This window comes from Temnothorax nylanderi, unplaced genomic scaffold, assembly GCF_030848795.1.
Source record: "Temnothorax nylanderi isolate EJ_2023f unplaced genomic scaffold, tnyl_v1.0 TNYL_tig0028_pilon, whole genome shotgun sequence".
Classification (NCBI taxonomy): Eukaryota; Metazoa; Arthropoda; class Insecta; order Hymenoptera; family Formicidae; genus Temnothorax; species Temnothorax nylanderi.
The window spans coordinates 694832-709252 of record NW_027249090.1 but is presented as its reverse complement, the minus strand read 5'-3'; the positions used below and the strand labels follow the sequence as shown (position 1 = coordinate 709252).

At 33.1% G+C, this 14421-nt stretch overlaps 4 protein-coding genes across 6 annotated transcripts in view; 2 read left to right on the top strand and 2 right to left on the bottom strand.

Annotated features, from left to right (window-relative positions):
- Positions 1-178: 178 nt before the first annotated feature.
- Positions 179-1129, bottom strand: LOC139770258 (ribosomal protein L37A). Its single transcript, XM_071702083.1, has 3 exons — positions 998-1129; positions 598-726; positions 179-355 (listed from the first exon to the last, which is right to left on the bottom strand). Exons 1-3 carry the CDS (start codon positions 1112-1114, stop codon positions 209-211), a joined length of 393 nt encoding a protein of 130 aa, XP_071558184.1. The 5' UTR covers positions 1115-1129; the 3' UTR covers positions 179-208.
- A 1513-nt stretch (positions 1130-2642) lies between these two features.
- On the top strand, positions 2643-6705 carry LOC139770257 (SH3 domain-binding glutamic acid-rich protein homolog). Of its 3 annotated transcripts, XR_011717699.1 has the most exons (6): positions 2658-3152; positions 3969-4151; positions 4308-4457; positions 4851-4891; positions 5015-5298; positions 5400-6705. XR_011717699.1 is itself a non-coding variant. In XM_071702082.1 (5 exons), the coding sequence occupies exons 2-5, from the start codon at positions 3993-3995 to the stop codon at positions 5181-5183; spliced, it is 519 nt and encodes a 172-aa protein (XP_071558183.1). In that variant the 5' UTR covers positions 2643-2776; positions 3969-3992; the 3' UTR covers positions 5184-6705. The 3 variants fall into 3 exon arrangements, 2 of the variants coding, with proteins under 2 accessions (XP_071558183.1, XP_071558182.1); XM_071702082.1 differs by having other exon boundaries at positions 2643-2776; positions 5015-6705; XM_071702081.1 differs by having other exon boundaries at positions 5015-6705.
- Positions 6706-6884: 179 nt separating this feature from the next.
- Positions 6885-13881, bottom strand: Kri (uracil phosphoribosyltransferase krishah). Its single transcript, XM_071702080.1, has 7 exons — positions 12975-13881; positions 12333-12375; positions 11617-11766; positions 11393-11537; positions 11166-11296; positions 10991-11054; positions 6885-7583 (listed from the first exon to the last, which is right to left on the bottom strand). Exons 1-7 carry the CDS (start codon positions 13100-13102, stop codon positions 7531-7533), a joined length of 714 nt encoding a protein of 237 aa, XP_071558181.1. The 5' UTR covers positions 13103-13881; the 3' UTR covers positions 6885-7530.
- Positions 13882-13968: 87 nt separating this feature from the next.
- The window catches only part of LOC139770253 (uncharacterized), a 160946-nt gene continuing 160493 nt past the window's right edge, over positions 13969-14421 (top strand). The window contains exon 1 of the transcript XR_011717698.1: positions 13969-14254. The gene's annotated coding sequence lies outside the window, so the exon portion shown is untranslated. The remainder of the gene's footprint in view (positions 14255-14421) is intronic.

Here is a 14421-nt window from a genome sequence, read left to right as displayed (position 1 = left end):
GTAGATAATGAGCCTGACGAAGAAACTGAGCAGTTCAATAAGATCATAATATTATCAATTTAATTAAATTTAATTAAAAATGTATTATTATGATTGTTTAAATCAATTAGAAACAGTCAATCATTGGTTGACATTAAATAATCAACAATTGGTTCACATTAAATAAAATCACGGCATAAATTGTTAAAAAGATATTTATTACATACATTTACTGTTCTTTAACTTCACGCAATCTACGTACAGCTGATCTTACTGAAGCGGCAGCCGTTGTGGAATATACCCACGCACCACCAGCAACTGTCCTCTTGCATCGTTTGCAGGACCAGATGCCTACGACGCTGCGTTTCATCGCTTCCTGTTAGAAAAATAGTATAACTTGATACATATTTTGATAATTTCTCTTACTAACTGCATTAAATTATCAAATAATGTTCATGTAAAAAACTTATAACAGAACGTTTATAACGTAGTACATACTACATTTATAATGCAGTAAGGAGAATTTATTACATCCAAAATCTTAATTTTAAAAAGTATTGAACATTAAAAGTGTATCATTCCAACTTATAGTATTGATAAAACATGACAATTACTCACCTTACCGCAAAATGAGCAAGTATACTTGCTGTGTTGGGTAATTTCCATTTTTTTGACCATTTTCCTAAGGGAGGCACCGTAACGGGTGCCATATTTGCCGGTAATTCCGACCTTCTTCGTGCGTTTTGCCTGTTAAAATTCGAACAGTTTTAGAATCTTTGTAACTTCGGTAATATTAAAGAATAAAGGAATATATGATCGTCGAAAATAGAGCGAGGAACAACACTTCCAAAACATAACCTCGCTGTAGGGTTAGAACCCCCATAAGCGTGTAACGTTAGCATTTTATGGTGAAATATATACATAAAAAATTTCTCGGAAACAGTTATTCTTATTTGCTCATCAATATCACGTAGATTTCAGCAAGATTTAGTACGTAAGTTTCGATTAAATATCATACCATTTCGAGCAAGCGGAGTACACTTCGGCAGAAAACCGGAAAGAAGTAACCTCGCGCAGCGCAGCGTGTGGCAGCGTCGTATAATGTCGGAAGTTGGCCGAAAGGAAACGCGCGCATCCAATATGGTGGCGAATTTCAAACTTGCGCGGAAAAGACTTGACGATTCTAAAGTTAGTGGAAAATATTCCCATTATCTGCAAACATTATTTTATAACGTGAATTATATCATTGTTCTGCTGAAGAAGATACTCTGTATGTATCTCGACTATTAAAAACGTGTTAGAAAATAAATATATTACGCAGGCAACACTTATTTTTTGCATACGTGTAAGCCACTGAAGGATCTCAGCCATTTTTCGCTCATAAGTTTCAAAAAATCATCGTATTGTAATGTTTTTTTTTTTTTTTCAATCGATTGTAAATTTTCCGAGAATTATAATATGATGGTAAATCAGAATTTAAAAAAAATTATTACCAAAAAATACGCGTTAAAAAAAATAATTTCAAACGTAGTTTCAAAATTCCGTTGGAATCCCTGAGACCCCAGTGTAGCTTTCGAGGGTTAACAAAATATTAATTATTATAATAAAAAAAATTATTCTATCTATTACATAATACAATCTTCTCAATACATACTAAAAAGATATTCTTTAGTCAAACAAAATACGAATTGTATTTTCTGAAAGTGAAATATATACCTAATACAATTTAACAAACTTTTAACAGAACATATATGTTTTTAATTTAGCTTCCCTGGTAAAGAAAATTCTCAATATCGCATAATATTTCTAAGAATTTTTCAGAATTTACATATGCAAATAATTAATTCTAAAAAGACACACATACATATCTTAAAATATATATATATATATATTGAAAAATACAGTGTAGCTTTTAAAACTAATATAAAACGACAGATTGCAATATACTTGAGATATATAGAAGTAGAGGATTGAGTGAGATTATATGGACATATGTTTACACATATGGAGGAAAGTAGCCCTGGCTAATTCAATTTTATTCGAACCAATGTCGACCGACACGGCGGATTATCGACGAGTTACCTAACACAGGAACGTACACATAAACGTATCGCAAGCGCATATTTTTAAATAGTAAAGATCTCGAGTCTTCGTGTCTCGAATTCGTAATGTACTTTTACTCGATTTCTCCAATTAAAGAGCTTCATTTATCTTTTCGAAAGCTGTCCCTGCTACCAAAATTCAGCGGTCATTTAAAAAAAATACCTTATAATCAATTTTCTTATTTCTTTTTAGCAAATCAAATCAATCAACAATGCCAAGTTACATAATTCGATCGCTAGTCAAAGAATTCGCGGTCCGCGTCGTAGCTCCCGATGCATCCAAACAAACGTCATCGCTCGTGTATTTTTTTTTTTTTACAAATTTCCAAAAATACGCGTCGATTACGTAACGTACGTCATCGTAACGCGTTGTCGCGTTACATAATCGCGGAAGCGGCCGAACGGGAAGATTCAAACATTGCGGAGCGCAAAATTATTTTTCCCGACACGGGCGTATTTTTCTTCCTTACGCCGCCCGCGGAGGCAGCGCAGCAGGGGGGGGGGGGAATCGCTCATTCCACCTTCCATGTTCCATCCCTGGGGTAGGGAGAAAGAGGAACCGGCCCGGTATGACGTAGGCCAGGCTGGCCAGGCCACACCAGGACCAGGCCACCACAGGCCACACGTATAGCGCAGCCCGGAGTCCGGAGTAGAGTTAGAGGCCGGCTCCGCTTTCCTCGTCCGTTCGGAGATCGGTGCGTCACGGTCACGCGTGTGTCAGCGTGCGAGTCTGCGAGTGCGGGCGGCTAATAAGTAGCGGAATCATTGCCGCGCCGCGCCGTCGCGAGCGACCGGTTGGTTTGGTGGTCGGCTGTCCGCCGTAGCCCCCCCGCGTTCGTTCCCGCACGTCGTCATCCGTCCGGCGGTCCGGCCTGTCCGGCGCGCCGCCTAATCGGAGCGGAGCGGAGCGGAGTGGAGCGGTGAGCGTAGCGTAGCGTAGCGCAGCGCGACGCAGTGCAGCGAGGGGAACGGCGCGCGTCGTCGAGTCTAGGAGCACAGCCGGTGGTGGTTCGCCCAGCCAGCGCGATGGTCGTCAAGATCTACGTATCGGGTATCAGCGGTAACAAGGAAGTGAGTGCCAGCGGCTCTTTCGGGCTCCGGTGTCGCGACACGCGACACTCGATCACGGCGCCTGGTCTGACACCGCGCGCGCCAGGCAGTCGTCGTCTCCGTCGTCGTCGTCGTCGCCGCCGCTGTATCAGGTTACAATGCGAACGGCACCGCACATTAGCGGCCCTAATGATCGGGCACTGTCACCCGCGATATAACCCGCGTGTATCGGTTCCGCTTGCTCGCTCTCCTCGACGATGGACGTACGGCGGTGTCACGCCAGTTGTCCAGCTGTTTATCACGGGTCTCGCCCGCGGCTGTTTATCTGGCTCGATCAGGAGCGACGGTTGTCGAATTTGTCACGTATATTTAGCTTGATAGCGACTAGTTCCGTTACCGATAACGCAAACTTGTTCTGTCGTCTGTTAAATATACTGCAAATATTTTGCAAATATTTATAGTATCACGTTGTTACTGTAGCAATTATTGCCGTTGATATTTTGCAGCAATCAATAAATATTGTTAAGTAAATTTTATTATTATTGTGAAAATAATAAAAAATACTAGACGGTTGCAATCAGCAAACTCTGCCGTACATGAGTTTTTCCGTCAGATGCTGTATGCAACTCTGACTCTAATGGAAATTGAGCTAAGCTTTGTAACATACAAACATTACGAATATTATAAAGTTGACATAATTTTAATTATAAAATAATATTAAGTTCTACTTTCTTTAATATTTGCTACCTATAGGTAGATTATAACAAATTCAAGTAACACACACGTTATCAATTAAAAGATTTCGAAAAGTTTTAACTATATGTAAATATGTTACAGGTGAAGAAAAGACAGCAACGCGTGATGATGATTCTAGATAGTAAAAATGTGGAATATGAGATCATCGATATAACGGAGCCAGGCAAGGAATTGGAGAAAGAATTCATGCAAGCTAACAGTAATGCTAGGAACAACAAGTATCCGTTGCCACCACAGATATTTAACGAGGATGATTATTGCGGTGTAATTATCTTTTTTTGTGCTGTTGACATTTCTATTATTCTTAACAGATACCAAGTGTAATTTTTAAAATATATTGTACACGTACAACAAGCATTACAAAATAACTGTTTAAAATGTTACTTTTTATAAACGATAAACAAGCGGTTAAATTTGCAGGATTATGAAGATTTTGATTTAGCAAACGAAATGGACGAATTGGAAAAGTTTCTAAAAGTGACGCCGGCAGTGAGTACCGCAGAAATCACTCTCGATTCGAAGTCTCAGAGTGATGGAATTCAAGAGAATGGGAATACTTCAAGTCGAGAGGTAATGCTGTTTCTTTGTTCGGAACTGAAACTTAAAAAGAGCTTTGTCTTAGCTTGCTTTTAAATTATATAGATATACCGCTTCTTTATGAGAAAGAATTCCGACGCGCCAAAATAGAAATGACAATTACTACACTCATGCCTATTGTGTGTCACATGTACGACACATGACAAATCATTTTTATATTTACTTGTCTATATATCTTTGAAAAAGAGCCAACATTATACGACGATATAAATTGACAACTACATTTTGTTATTTTATAACGAACATTAGTTATATATAAAATTATTTTAATTTTTACCTATTTCTATTTACTAACTTATTGAATTTGCTACTAAATTTATATTAGTAGTTTGTACACATTTAATATTTGCAATCTGTTCCTTTTAGCCCTCCGCGGACAAAGAAGCAGATATATTACTTTCGGACAGGTAATTGATATATTGTAATAATAAACGGATTACTATGGATTCTATGGAAACATATTAAAAATACATATAAACTATACTGCGATTAAAAATATTGAATAATTAATTTATAATTATCTGTTCTAGTTTACCAGAAAGGACAACTCTAGAAAGTGAGACTAAAGCGTTAGACGACTCTAAACCAACCGAAGTAGATAACGCGGCAAAAGTAGTCGCTAGCGACGAAGGTGAACACGCTGAAGATAGTGGCGATAAAAATGAAGAAAAGTCCGATGACCAGGAGAAAGAGGAATAGATACGAGATATACCCATGTAAAGTTGGGCTATTCCACACAATGACATCCTTCCTTTTCCACCCACAAACGTATTTTGCAAAGCTACGTTTATTACATTACTAAGGCTGAATGAAGGTACTGCCAAGATAATATTCTGCATTGCAGAAAGTCTGTTGAATGATCAGTATAAATGACGCATGGAACATTCTTTTATAGAATATACTTTGTATTTTTAGATCAAACGCGTCTTCACCAATGTTTTGCCACAGGTCTGATTAGGTGATATGAGACAATTCCTTCATATCGCTATCTTTATATATACATCCTCACGTTTGTTTATTATTTTTGCATTGTTTCGCACCGCACCATACCCGATACATTGTAGCATATCCAATAATGGAACTGAAGTATATTTTTCTTTTACATGTGCAACTTTCTCGTTATTTTGTTGCCGCGTGCAAAACGTACAAAAATAAAAATAGGATATAGCAACATATACATATACACAATATCATTTGAGATATATGAGGACAGATATATAATAGATAAATACATATTATAATTAAATTTTTTTATTTTTAGATATAATTGATTTGTTACACACGTGAGAAAAAAATTTTGATATTTATATTATACTTTTTTTTTTAAATCGAACACAACAGTATTAGAGATAGGTTTGGCTTGTTAGAAAAATTTGTATTTGGACATTTCTTGCGTTAAGATAATCAAAACAGTCTTTCCAAGTATGCTTTAAGAAGTCGTTGATTTCTTGAGCTTATATATTAAATATGTTAGAAGTAGTTATTATAGAAAGAACAGAACAAAAGAAGATTTCTAGATTTTTATAACTGAATTATATGAATATCTTTTCTATAGTATAAACTTCCATTTTCTATGCATGACAAAATTATGCTGGTGTACATGACTCATACTGGCGTGACATGATTTCATTGATATGTGTGTATATGACTCATGCTTATTCAATAGTCTATTCGATCATTAGAATCTTTGTGTCTAAAACGAACGATTAAGTTCTCTAAAAAAAGTTCAATTTTTTAAAACGGAAAAACTGGTTTACAATGCTTGTAAATGATATTGTAATGATATAAAAGTTTAAAGCAAAAGTGAGAGAATTTCTTACAACTGCTACTATTGAAACAACACAATCAATACTTTAACATATATCATACGAAAAATTTTTTATGTCTGGCATAAAATGATAATGTACAATGAATTTAAAAAAAGAACACTGTATAATCTTATGTTATTCAAACTGGTTATGCTCTAAAATCTAAATAGCTATGCGTGATAATAGTAGCAGTTGTACCGATCACAAAAGGCCTATATAAATTATTGTTTCTCTTATTATTTTTAGTCATGACATTTTCTTCCTATGCTCAGCAAGATTAATATCTTGCATAAATCTTTTATTGCTTATCTATATCGTTCAAACAATACTTCCATCATAAAAAAATTAAGCTTTACCCAGTATTTGCTACAAGTTGCTTTGTTATAAAAATAAATAAATGAAATAAAACATTATTTTTGCTATTATAATTCTATTCTTCAACATGATATATCTATTATTAATATCGCACATGATATTACATATAATTTACTGCTATAATCAAAGAGAGCAATGGTAAAGTTTTATTCATGTTGATATGTCTTTCTCATTACGAAGATGAGGGGGAGGGGGCAGTAACAATAAAGATTGAATATTAATGTTAAAATAAATTTTAACATATATTAGAGATATATAATCATTAGATATAACCATATTTACAAAAATAATATTCATTACACACACATACACACACACACACACACACACATACACACATGTGTATATATACATATATACTAGTATGTATATATACATATATATACATATATGGCTCAACAGCAATCATTGTTACATGCATACAAGAATTTATTAATAAATACAATGATTCAAGTTTAAGATTCCGTTTATATATCCTTAAAATTTACTAATATATTTGACCAAATAATAAATATTATATGATCTATAACAATATATGTTTTGAGGAATTGATTAACTTTGTCTTCTGTTATTAAATAAGGTAAGTATATATGTATATACGTAGATACGATACTCAAATATATATAGATATAACTTTATAACAAATCTGTAGTAGGGTATATGCTGGTGTCTTTGAAAAGCGATATAAAAACTAGCTACGCATAATATATACTTCTTGGTATACAATATCTAAAAATATTCTTTATCCTTTCTCAGGTTAAAAATAATTTCATTGATTTACCTAAGTTTTTATAACATTCATCATATTCTTAATAAATTGAATTTACTATTTGATCAGTTCAATATCTAATGATACTACAGCCTCAATTATCTTTCTCTTGTATATTTGGTGTCTCCACTACAACACGAGTACAGCCTGAAACCAATAATTATCAATGTTTTTATAATAATTTGAAATAAGTATATATATATATATATATAAGTATTTATTTATATATAAAAAAATCTATAAAGAAAACTTCGAAATAATATTTGTGAAAAATCTTTAAACTGCGTTTTTGTCAACAGTAAAATATATAAAATATTATTCTCTCATTGTATATTTATATTCTCTTCTCAGTAACATTAATTATATAACGAAATTCTAATCAACAAAAACGAAATATATAGGATATTTCAGACTGAAAGATTTTTTATACGAATATTAAAAATAAATCTGGTTGTCTTTTAGTGAAAAATTTCACTACCACTAATAAAAATGAACAAGTTTTCTAATCACGATTGGAAAGATTAGAGAAGAACGTGCAAATAAATTTAACAAATTACAAAATTAGTGTTTATTGGTTAATTATATTAATGGAGAATCATTAATATAATAAGTAATTGTGTGCTGTATAATAATCTATGTTCTATTACGATAATAATAATATTTAAATTCCTCTAAATATAGATTAAAATATAAAAAAATACACAAAAATAAAAAGTAGTCCAGTTTCAAAGTTATATTTATTTTACTAATGTTATTTGTCGTGTTATTCAATTAATAATCATTGTGCACATATATCTATATTTATCAATATTACGCATACAACGCATTAAACAAACTTGTTGCTGATGCGAAAAATGTTAAAACAATTATCAACGTAAATAAATCTATGAACAACCACATGTATATAAACATCTCATGTCCAATAACAGGAATTTACATCACATAAAAATTGTTGGTCTTACTGATATTCCTGTAATTATTGAATGCAGCTTTTTCATAGGCACGTTATAAGGCAAATATTTTAATAAGAATGCCGTAGACAACGTAAATTTAAGAACAAATTTAAGGGACTTTATCTACTAAATCTATATTTTCGTTAAGATGTTGGGTTTAAAATTTTATACTAATAGTTTAATAGTTTAAACAAATGCATAATAATTACCTAAAAAATTGCAGAAAATATTGTTTTCGTATTTCTATTTGAAACTTGCTACATGTAAAAGCTGCATAGCTCATTTAATGAACATGTAATTAAACATATCTTTACTGATATCAAAGATTTATACGGTTGTATATGATGCTTCTTTCTAGTTTTCAATTATTGAACGTGAATTGTATTTTTTGACTCTATATATACTGAGTGTATATGTTATACATAAAATAGTTCCCAATATACATATCCCTGTTATACATATATCATTCTTTGTTCTTAACTGACATTAACGGACAGCTGGGACTATCTCTTTGAGTAAATCAGTATATTTTATGCTATTAAGTAGGTAAATAAATTACGCGGTGCGTTATAATATTTAATTCTCTTTATATTAAACAAAAAATGTTATATATCTTGTTATTCTTTGTAAAACTATTGTAAACAAAGTTTGTACCCAGTCCGACTAAAATGTGTTAAGAAATATATAATACGTATTGTATAATTATATCAACACATGTTGTATACAAATACATATTACATTACAATTACGTATAAAATGCAACAATCAAGGATGAATTAAATTTACCAGATCTTCAACAAATGTAAGAGTCTTGGATTATATAATATATATAAACCTCTTCATTGTGTATCGCTTTTTTATATAATTTTGAATATATGCATATCATGAAATCATTGCAATGCAATGTATGTTCAAGACTATTATACATTCTAATAAAACAAATTATGCTCATTAGACATTTGTATTATGCACATTTTTCACATATCTGTAAGCTATATGTAGCAAAAATAATTATGTATAATATACTATTTTAAGATATCATATAACATATAATGAGGTATTCTTTCTCTTCGACAATGCTTAAATCAAATTGTGAAATAACTTTTGATGTTATTTCAACTAAACTATATATTGTGTAAAAAGAATACTCGATTATGCATATACTGTTAAGAATGGTACAGAGCTATGCTTTGTGTGTGGTACGTGACTCAAAATTCAACAATGTATATTAATCTTATTTCACACGAAATTTATATGCTCCAAGATAATCGCATACATCTGTAGCGTAATGATAGTTATATACTACATCTGAATAAAAAAAATAAAAACATGCTTTAACTAAATAAAAAATATTTTGTATATTTTTTTTTAAATTAACATATGCTATAGTTATTTATAACTTCTCTTGTTTATATACAAACATATTGTACACATATCATATTCATGTGTACATAGAAAACCTGACATTACTAAACTTTAGTAAACTTAGAAATGTATAATGTCAGTTAAGATTTTTTTACCCTTTTAAGTTCACTGAAAAGATCTTTCTTAAGAAATAAGAAAATAAAATAATTTTAAAAACATATGTTTGTAATGTCAAGCTCTTAATTATTTATCTATCAAATTGTCTGTTTTTCTCTGGGACGGTGATCCTATAAATCTGTATTTAAAAGATGTGTGTATATATATGTATACATGCAATACCCGAACTGGTAAGTATTATCGCATATAACACTTAGCTTATCTTAATGCGAGATATTTTATATGCAAATACTTGACATTAAGTATAGCACATGTAAAATTAATAATGCAGTACCTATTATGAACATAAGAGAATTAGAAAAATTTGATGAAAAACTGTTATCTTATCTAATTTTAAAAAACTGTTAAAAGAGATGTCATTGTAAAAATATCAATTATTTCGGTATTCGGTCGATTTCAAGTACATTTGAAACACAAATGTATTACTTACAGTCTTATTATACACAGAGAAAATCAAGAGAATGCTTACAGCTAGTAGATTTAGATTTTAAAAGTTTATAATTCAAAGTTAGAACAAAATTTGATTATCTACATTATACTTTCCAGTATATTTCTACAAAACAAATGCTTTTTTGATATTTTTATAAATCATAAAATTGTCCAAGCTGTTTATCAGAGAGAATATGCACTATTAGTATATAATTAATCTTAGGTAAATCTATTCTCAATTGTAATATCAAAAAAAAAAATATTTAATTTTTTTATACAAAATGGGTAAATAAAGCATTACTTACAATGTCATGTTTAAATATTTGAAATATTAAATTGAAATATATTAAATTAAATACGTATTTTAAAAAAATATTGAAATAATTACTTAAAAGACTAAAATTCATAGAGAATGTGAGAACATCTGTTGAAAACATCCGACATTGTACATATAGTTTTTTCACTGTTATAGATTACTATTAAAAGTCATAATAATTTTAATTATTAATTAGCTTTGACAGGATATTTATTTTTAGCATATAATCACTCTCAATTGATTTTCTCGTTTTATTATGCACTATATTTGTCTCTTAGCAAATTATGCAGTAGTGAAATATAATTAATCCGTACCAAAGTATTTTTGTCCAAAATGATTTGGCGCAACAGTATGGATCTCTGACGTTAAGATCTTCATCTGTAAAAAATCAAATTTTAATTTAAAAAAAAACGAAATATAAATTATCATATATCTTAATATTAATATTAACTCATGTAAATGCAAATAAATATCAATAACAGAAATCACCTTAGGAAAGGCAGTGACTAGAGATTTGGCTGCAATTGGTGTACAAAACAAATTTGACAGGATGATATTTTCTTCGAGCACATTATGTTCTTTTAGCACAGCTATGGCTTTTATAACGGTATTTCCTGTACCTATGTGTGCAGTAAATATAAGATGTATTATGATCTTCTTTCAAACTTAGTGCCAAACATACTTTCAATTGTTAGAATATTCTTCAATATACTCACTCATTATTGGATACATCAATAAGACCTTTCTCTCTGATATATCGTCTGGGAATTTAGCATAAACTACTCTAGCTTCATGCGTGTCAATGTCACTCTCTACCAATATCTTACCAATTCTGATACTACGGCAACAATCCCTTAGACCCTATAAAAGTATTATTTCGTAAGTTAGCAACTAGTTCGTACAAAGATCTTGGTACGCTTAGGATTAATTAAGATTGTACCTGTTCCATAGCTTCTCCACTTCTTACTATAGATACACCACAATTTCCCTTCTGATATTTTAAACCTTTGTATTTGGCACCGGTTGGAGTTGTCACCACACATTTCGTAAACGGCAATTGGTTCAAACTCTCTTCAATAACTAATCTGATCTAAAACAATTCGAATAAAATCGTAATGGCTTCCTTTCCTCATATAATAAGCAAAAATCAGAAAGCAACGCTCTAACAATCACACTATACATCTTTTAATGTATCTATTGTATAGATAATTAGTCAACTATATAAAGTTTAGAGAAAGCTTTTAGCACAATATGTCACAATGTATGTATATGTATGCTATAATAATTTGGATTGATTTAAATTACAACATAATTCAAACAGTGTGTCTGTTTTCTATTGCTGCACTGGTTTCTATTGTTTGCGCTAGTTCAGAGTTTATCTTGAATTGTTTATCAAGAACTGTACATACATTGAGGGTCAGTTTTCTATTGCCGAACTGGCTTCACTAGTTCAGAGTTTATCTTTTTTACTCCACAATGGAAAGAGCAGAACAGAAACAGATCCTAAAGGGTGAGTCTCGTATCTATATATGTATATTTCTCACACTTCAATGTATATGTACACTTCTTAAATTAGTACAGCCAGTGCAGCAATAGAAAACAGATCCGGTATTTGCTTTTAATATTGTAAAAGATACAAGATTAAACATATCTTACCAAACGGTCAGCATAGAACTTGAAATCACTTCTCGTGGTATTCCTATAAAATAAAGCCTATCAACGAGTAGCTCATAGATATTTTCAATAATCAATCTATACAAAAATTTAGCATTTTATATATCTAAATGGATCATATATTATATTGTTGGAAAAGGTCTAGCCGCCTTAGGAACACACCGTGCACTTTTATCTTGTATAGAACCAAAAATTGATCATTTCAAAAAGTAGACACCATCCACAGGCAACATATCCTCCCTTTATATATTCCTACAGCAGAAATTTCGCGAATGCTCCAGTGAATAGATTTTTTGCCAAGTCTTGAAACAGCCAGAACTTCCCCAGCAACCCAATATATACATGAGTATATAAATAAATTAATGATTGTGTAGTAATAAGTATGTAAAAAAACCAATGATTGAATAAATCTTTCGCATCAAGAACAGCGAATGGCTCTTATTTAGCCCCGTTTCCTTCGATTAAATAAATTAAATTTAATAAATATTCACAATTTTTTCATTGTCATAGGAAGTATAGAGATAGAAAGAAAATTAAATAGATAATTTATCTATTTATTTCAAGATAAAGTATATTTACTTATGATTACAAACAATAATTTTCAACGCAAAGAACAGTACTTACTTATCCCGCAAAATGGTTTGCAACTCTTTCACCTGGTTGTTGCAGGGTAGAATCTTTAGGTTAGTCCCGTACTCGTCGATCTCATGGTTATCGTTCAGCAATTTTGCCGTAGTATCCGTGCTTCCCATGATGAATACACCACCACGTGTCACCGACGGTACCGACAAAACAATTGTGAACAAGTTAAGATTAGCCCGGGTTATTTCACCATCGTTTGCAAGTCGTCGGCGTGTGATTGCAAGCGTGTGAAGTCTGAAGTGAGCAGCAAACGAGCCGAATGAACCAAATGGAGCCGAAACAAACGTAAATGAATTTTGGAACGCGCATTGAGAATGAGTGCAGAGAGAGGGCCAAAGCACATATGACGGTCGTAGTCGTGGTCGTAAGTAACGCACAAGCTTTGGCGTATCCTGATCTGTCAGGTCGGGGACTACGACCGTTGTATATCGCTACGCCATGTTATTTATTGTTATGTGCTTTGGCCCAGAAGCCTGAGAGAGGCCATCCCGGCAATCGGCGTTCCCGGCCTTTTTCGTGGAACCGTCGAAAGCCACCCCTGTACACTACCGCCAGTACATGCATTTTCGAAATTGGTACTATGTAGCCACGTTGCCACGTTCATTTTCCGACACTGCTGATAAAACATCATTTTGGTGCGCGTCCGTGCTACATCTGCAAATTGCGCGGTTTTATCTGATGATGCACAATTTAATTTCATTTAATCTGGTACTAGTATCGAGGAAAAGGTATATAAGCAATATTTTTAAAGGCCGTCTTGTTGTACCGAATGTCATTGCGATTAAATGCATTTTGGACTTTGCATTTTCTTAGTTATAAATTAAATATTAGTTCTTATCTTGGGTTTTAACTAACATCCGCTAGAAACAGGTCAACCTATAGAGGCCCTCCACCGCCCCCGCCGATTCCGATCGGCGCGCGGCGCAACCGCGACCGGCGCGACCACTCACCGCTGACCACTGACCAGTCACGGAGCGCGCGGCCACGATCGCGCGATGTCGCGTTCAAACCGCTCCGTAGTCCTGTAAGTACTTTCCCGCGATCCGTCACCGTTCGAAGTAATCTCGCGTCCGAAAAATTGTCGCGAGTGCGTCTCGTAGAACGTCGGGCGTTCGTCGTAGCGTATCGGGTATCGCGTGTGCGATCCATTGTCACAATTTCGACATTTCGGCAGCCCGCTTCCGTGCGCCCGGAGTTGTGGATCGACACCTCGCGTCTCAGTTTCCCGGACAGATTCATCGAGATGTATCAATCGTCGTTTGGTATGTACATACACGGTACTCGCTTTGCAATTATAGTCACGCTGCTCGCGATCGAAGGATCGCGATCAATGCGCCGCTTGAATCGTTTTGATACTTTGAGATCTCCGCGGCGGCAGCGGACCTCGACCACAGTATAAGTGTCTCGAGCAGCTCCATTGCACCAACAT

What these genes read in the sequence shown, in the direction of transcription:
- LOC139770257 (XM_071702081.1), top strand. Translation starts at nt 3,108, where the DNA reads ATGGTCGTCAAGATCTACGTATCGGGTATCAGCGGTAACAAGGAA. An exon ending in ACGAGGATGATTATTGCGGT is followed by an intron (nt 4,152 to 4,307) that starts GTAATTATCTTT and finishes TTAAATTTGCAG; the next exon opens with GATTATGAAGATTTTGATTT. An exon ending in GATATATTACTTTCGGACAG is followed by an intron (nt 4,892 to 5,014) that starts GTAATTGATATA and finishes TATCTGTTCTAG; the next exon opens with TTTACCAGAAAGGACAACTC.
- LOC139770258 (XM_071702083.1), bottom strand. Translation starts at nt 1,114, where the DNA reads ATGCGCGCGTTTCCTTTCGGCCAACTTCCGACATTATACGACGCTGCC. An exon ending in TACTCCGCTTGCTCGAAATG is followed by an intron (nt 727 to 997) that starts GTATGATATTTA and finishes GAATTTTAACAG; the next exon opens with GCAAAACGCACGAAGAAGGT. An exon ending in CTTGCTCATTTTGCGGTAAG is followed by an intron (nt 356 to 597) that starts GTGAGTAATTGT and finishes TTTTTCTAACAG; the next exon opens with GAAGCGATGAAACGCAGCGT.
- Kri (XM_071702080.1), bottom strand. Translation starts at nt 13,102, where the DNA reads ATGGGAAGCACGGATACTACGGCAAAATTGCTGAACGATAACCATGAG. An exon ending in AGTTCTATGCTGACCGTTTG is followed by an intron (nt 11,767 to 12,332) that starts GTAAGATATGTT and finishes GAATTGTTTTAG; the next exon opens with ATCAGATTAGTTATTGAAGA. An exon ending in TAGTCACTGCCTTTCCTAAG is followed by an intron (nt 11,055 to 11,165) that starts GTGATTTCTGTT and finishes GATTTTTTACAG; the next exon opens with ATGAAGATCTTAACGTCAGA.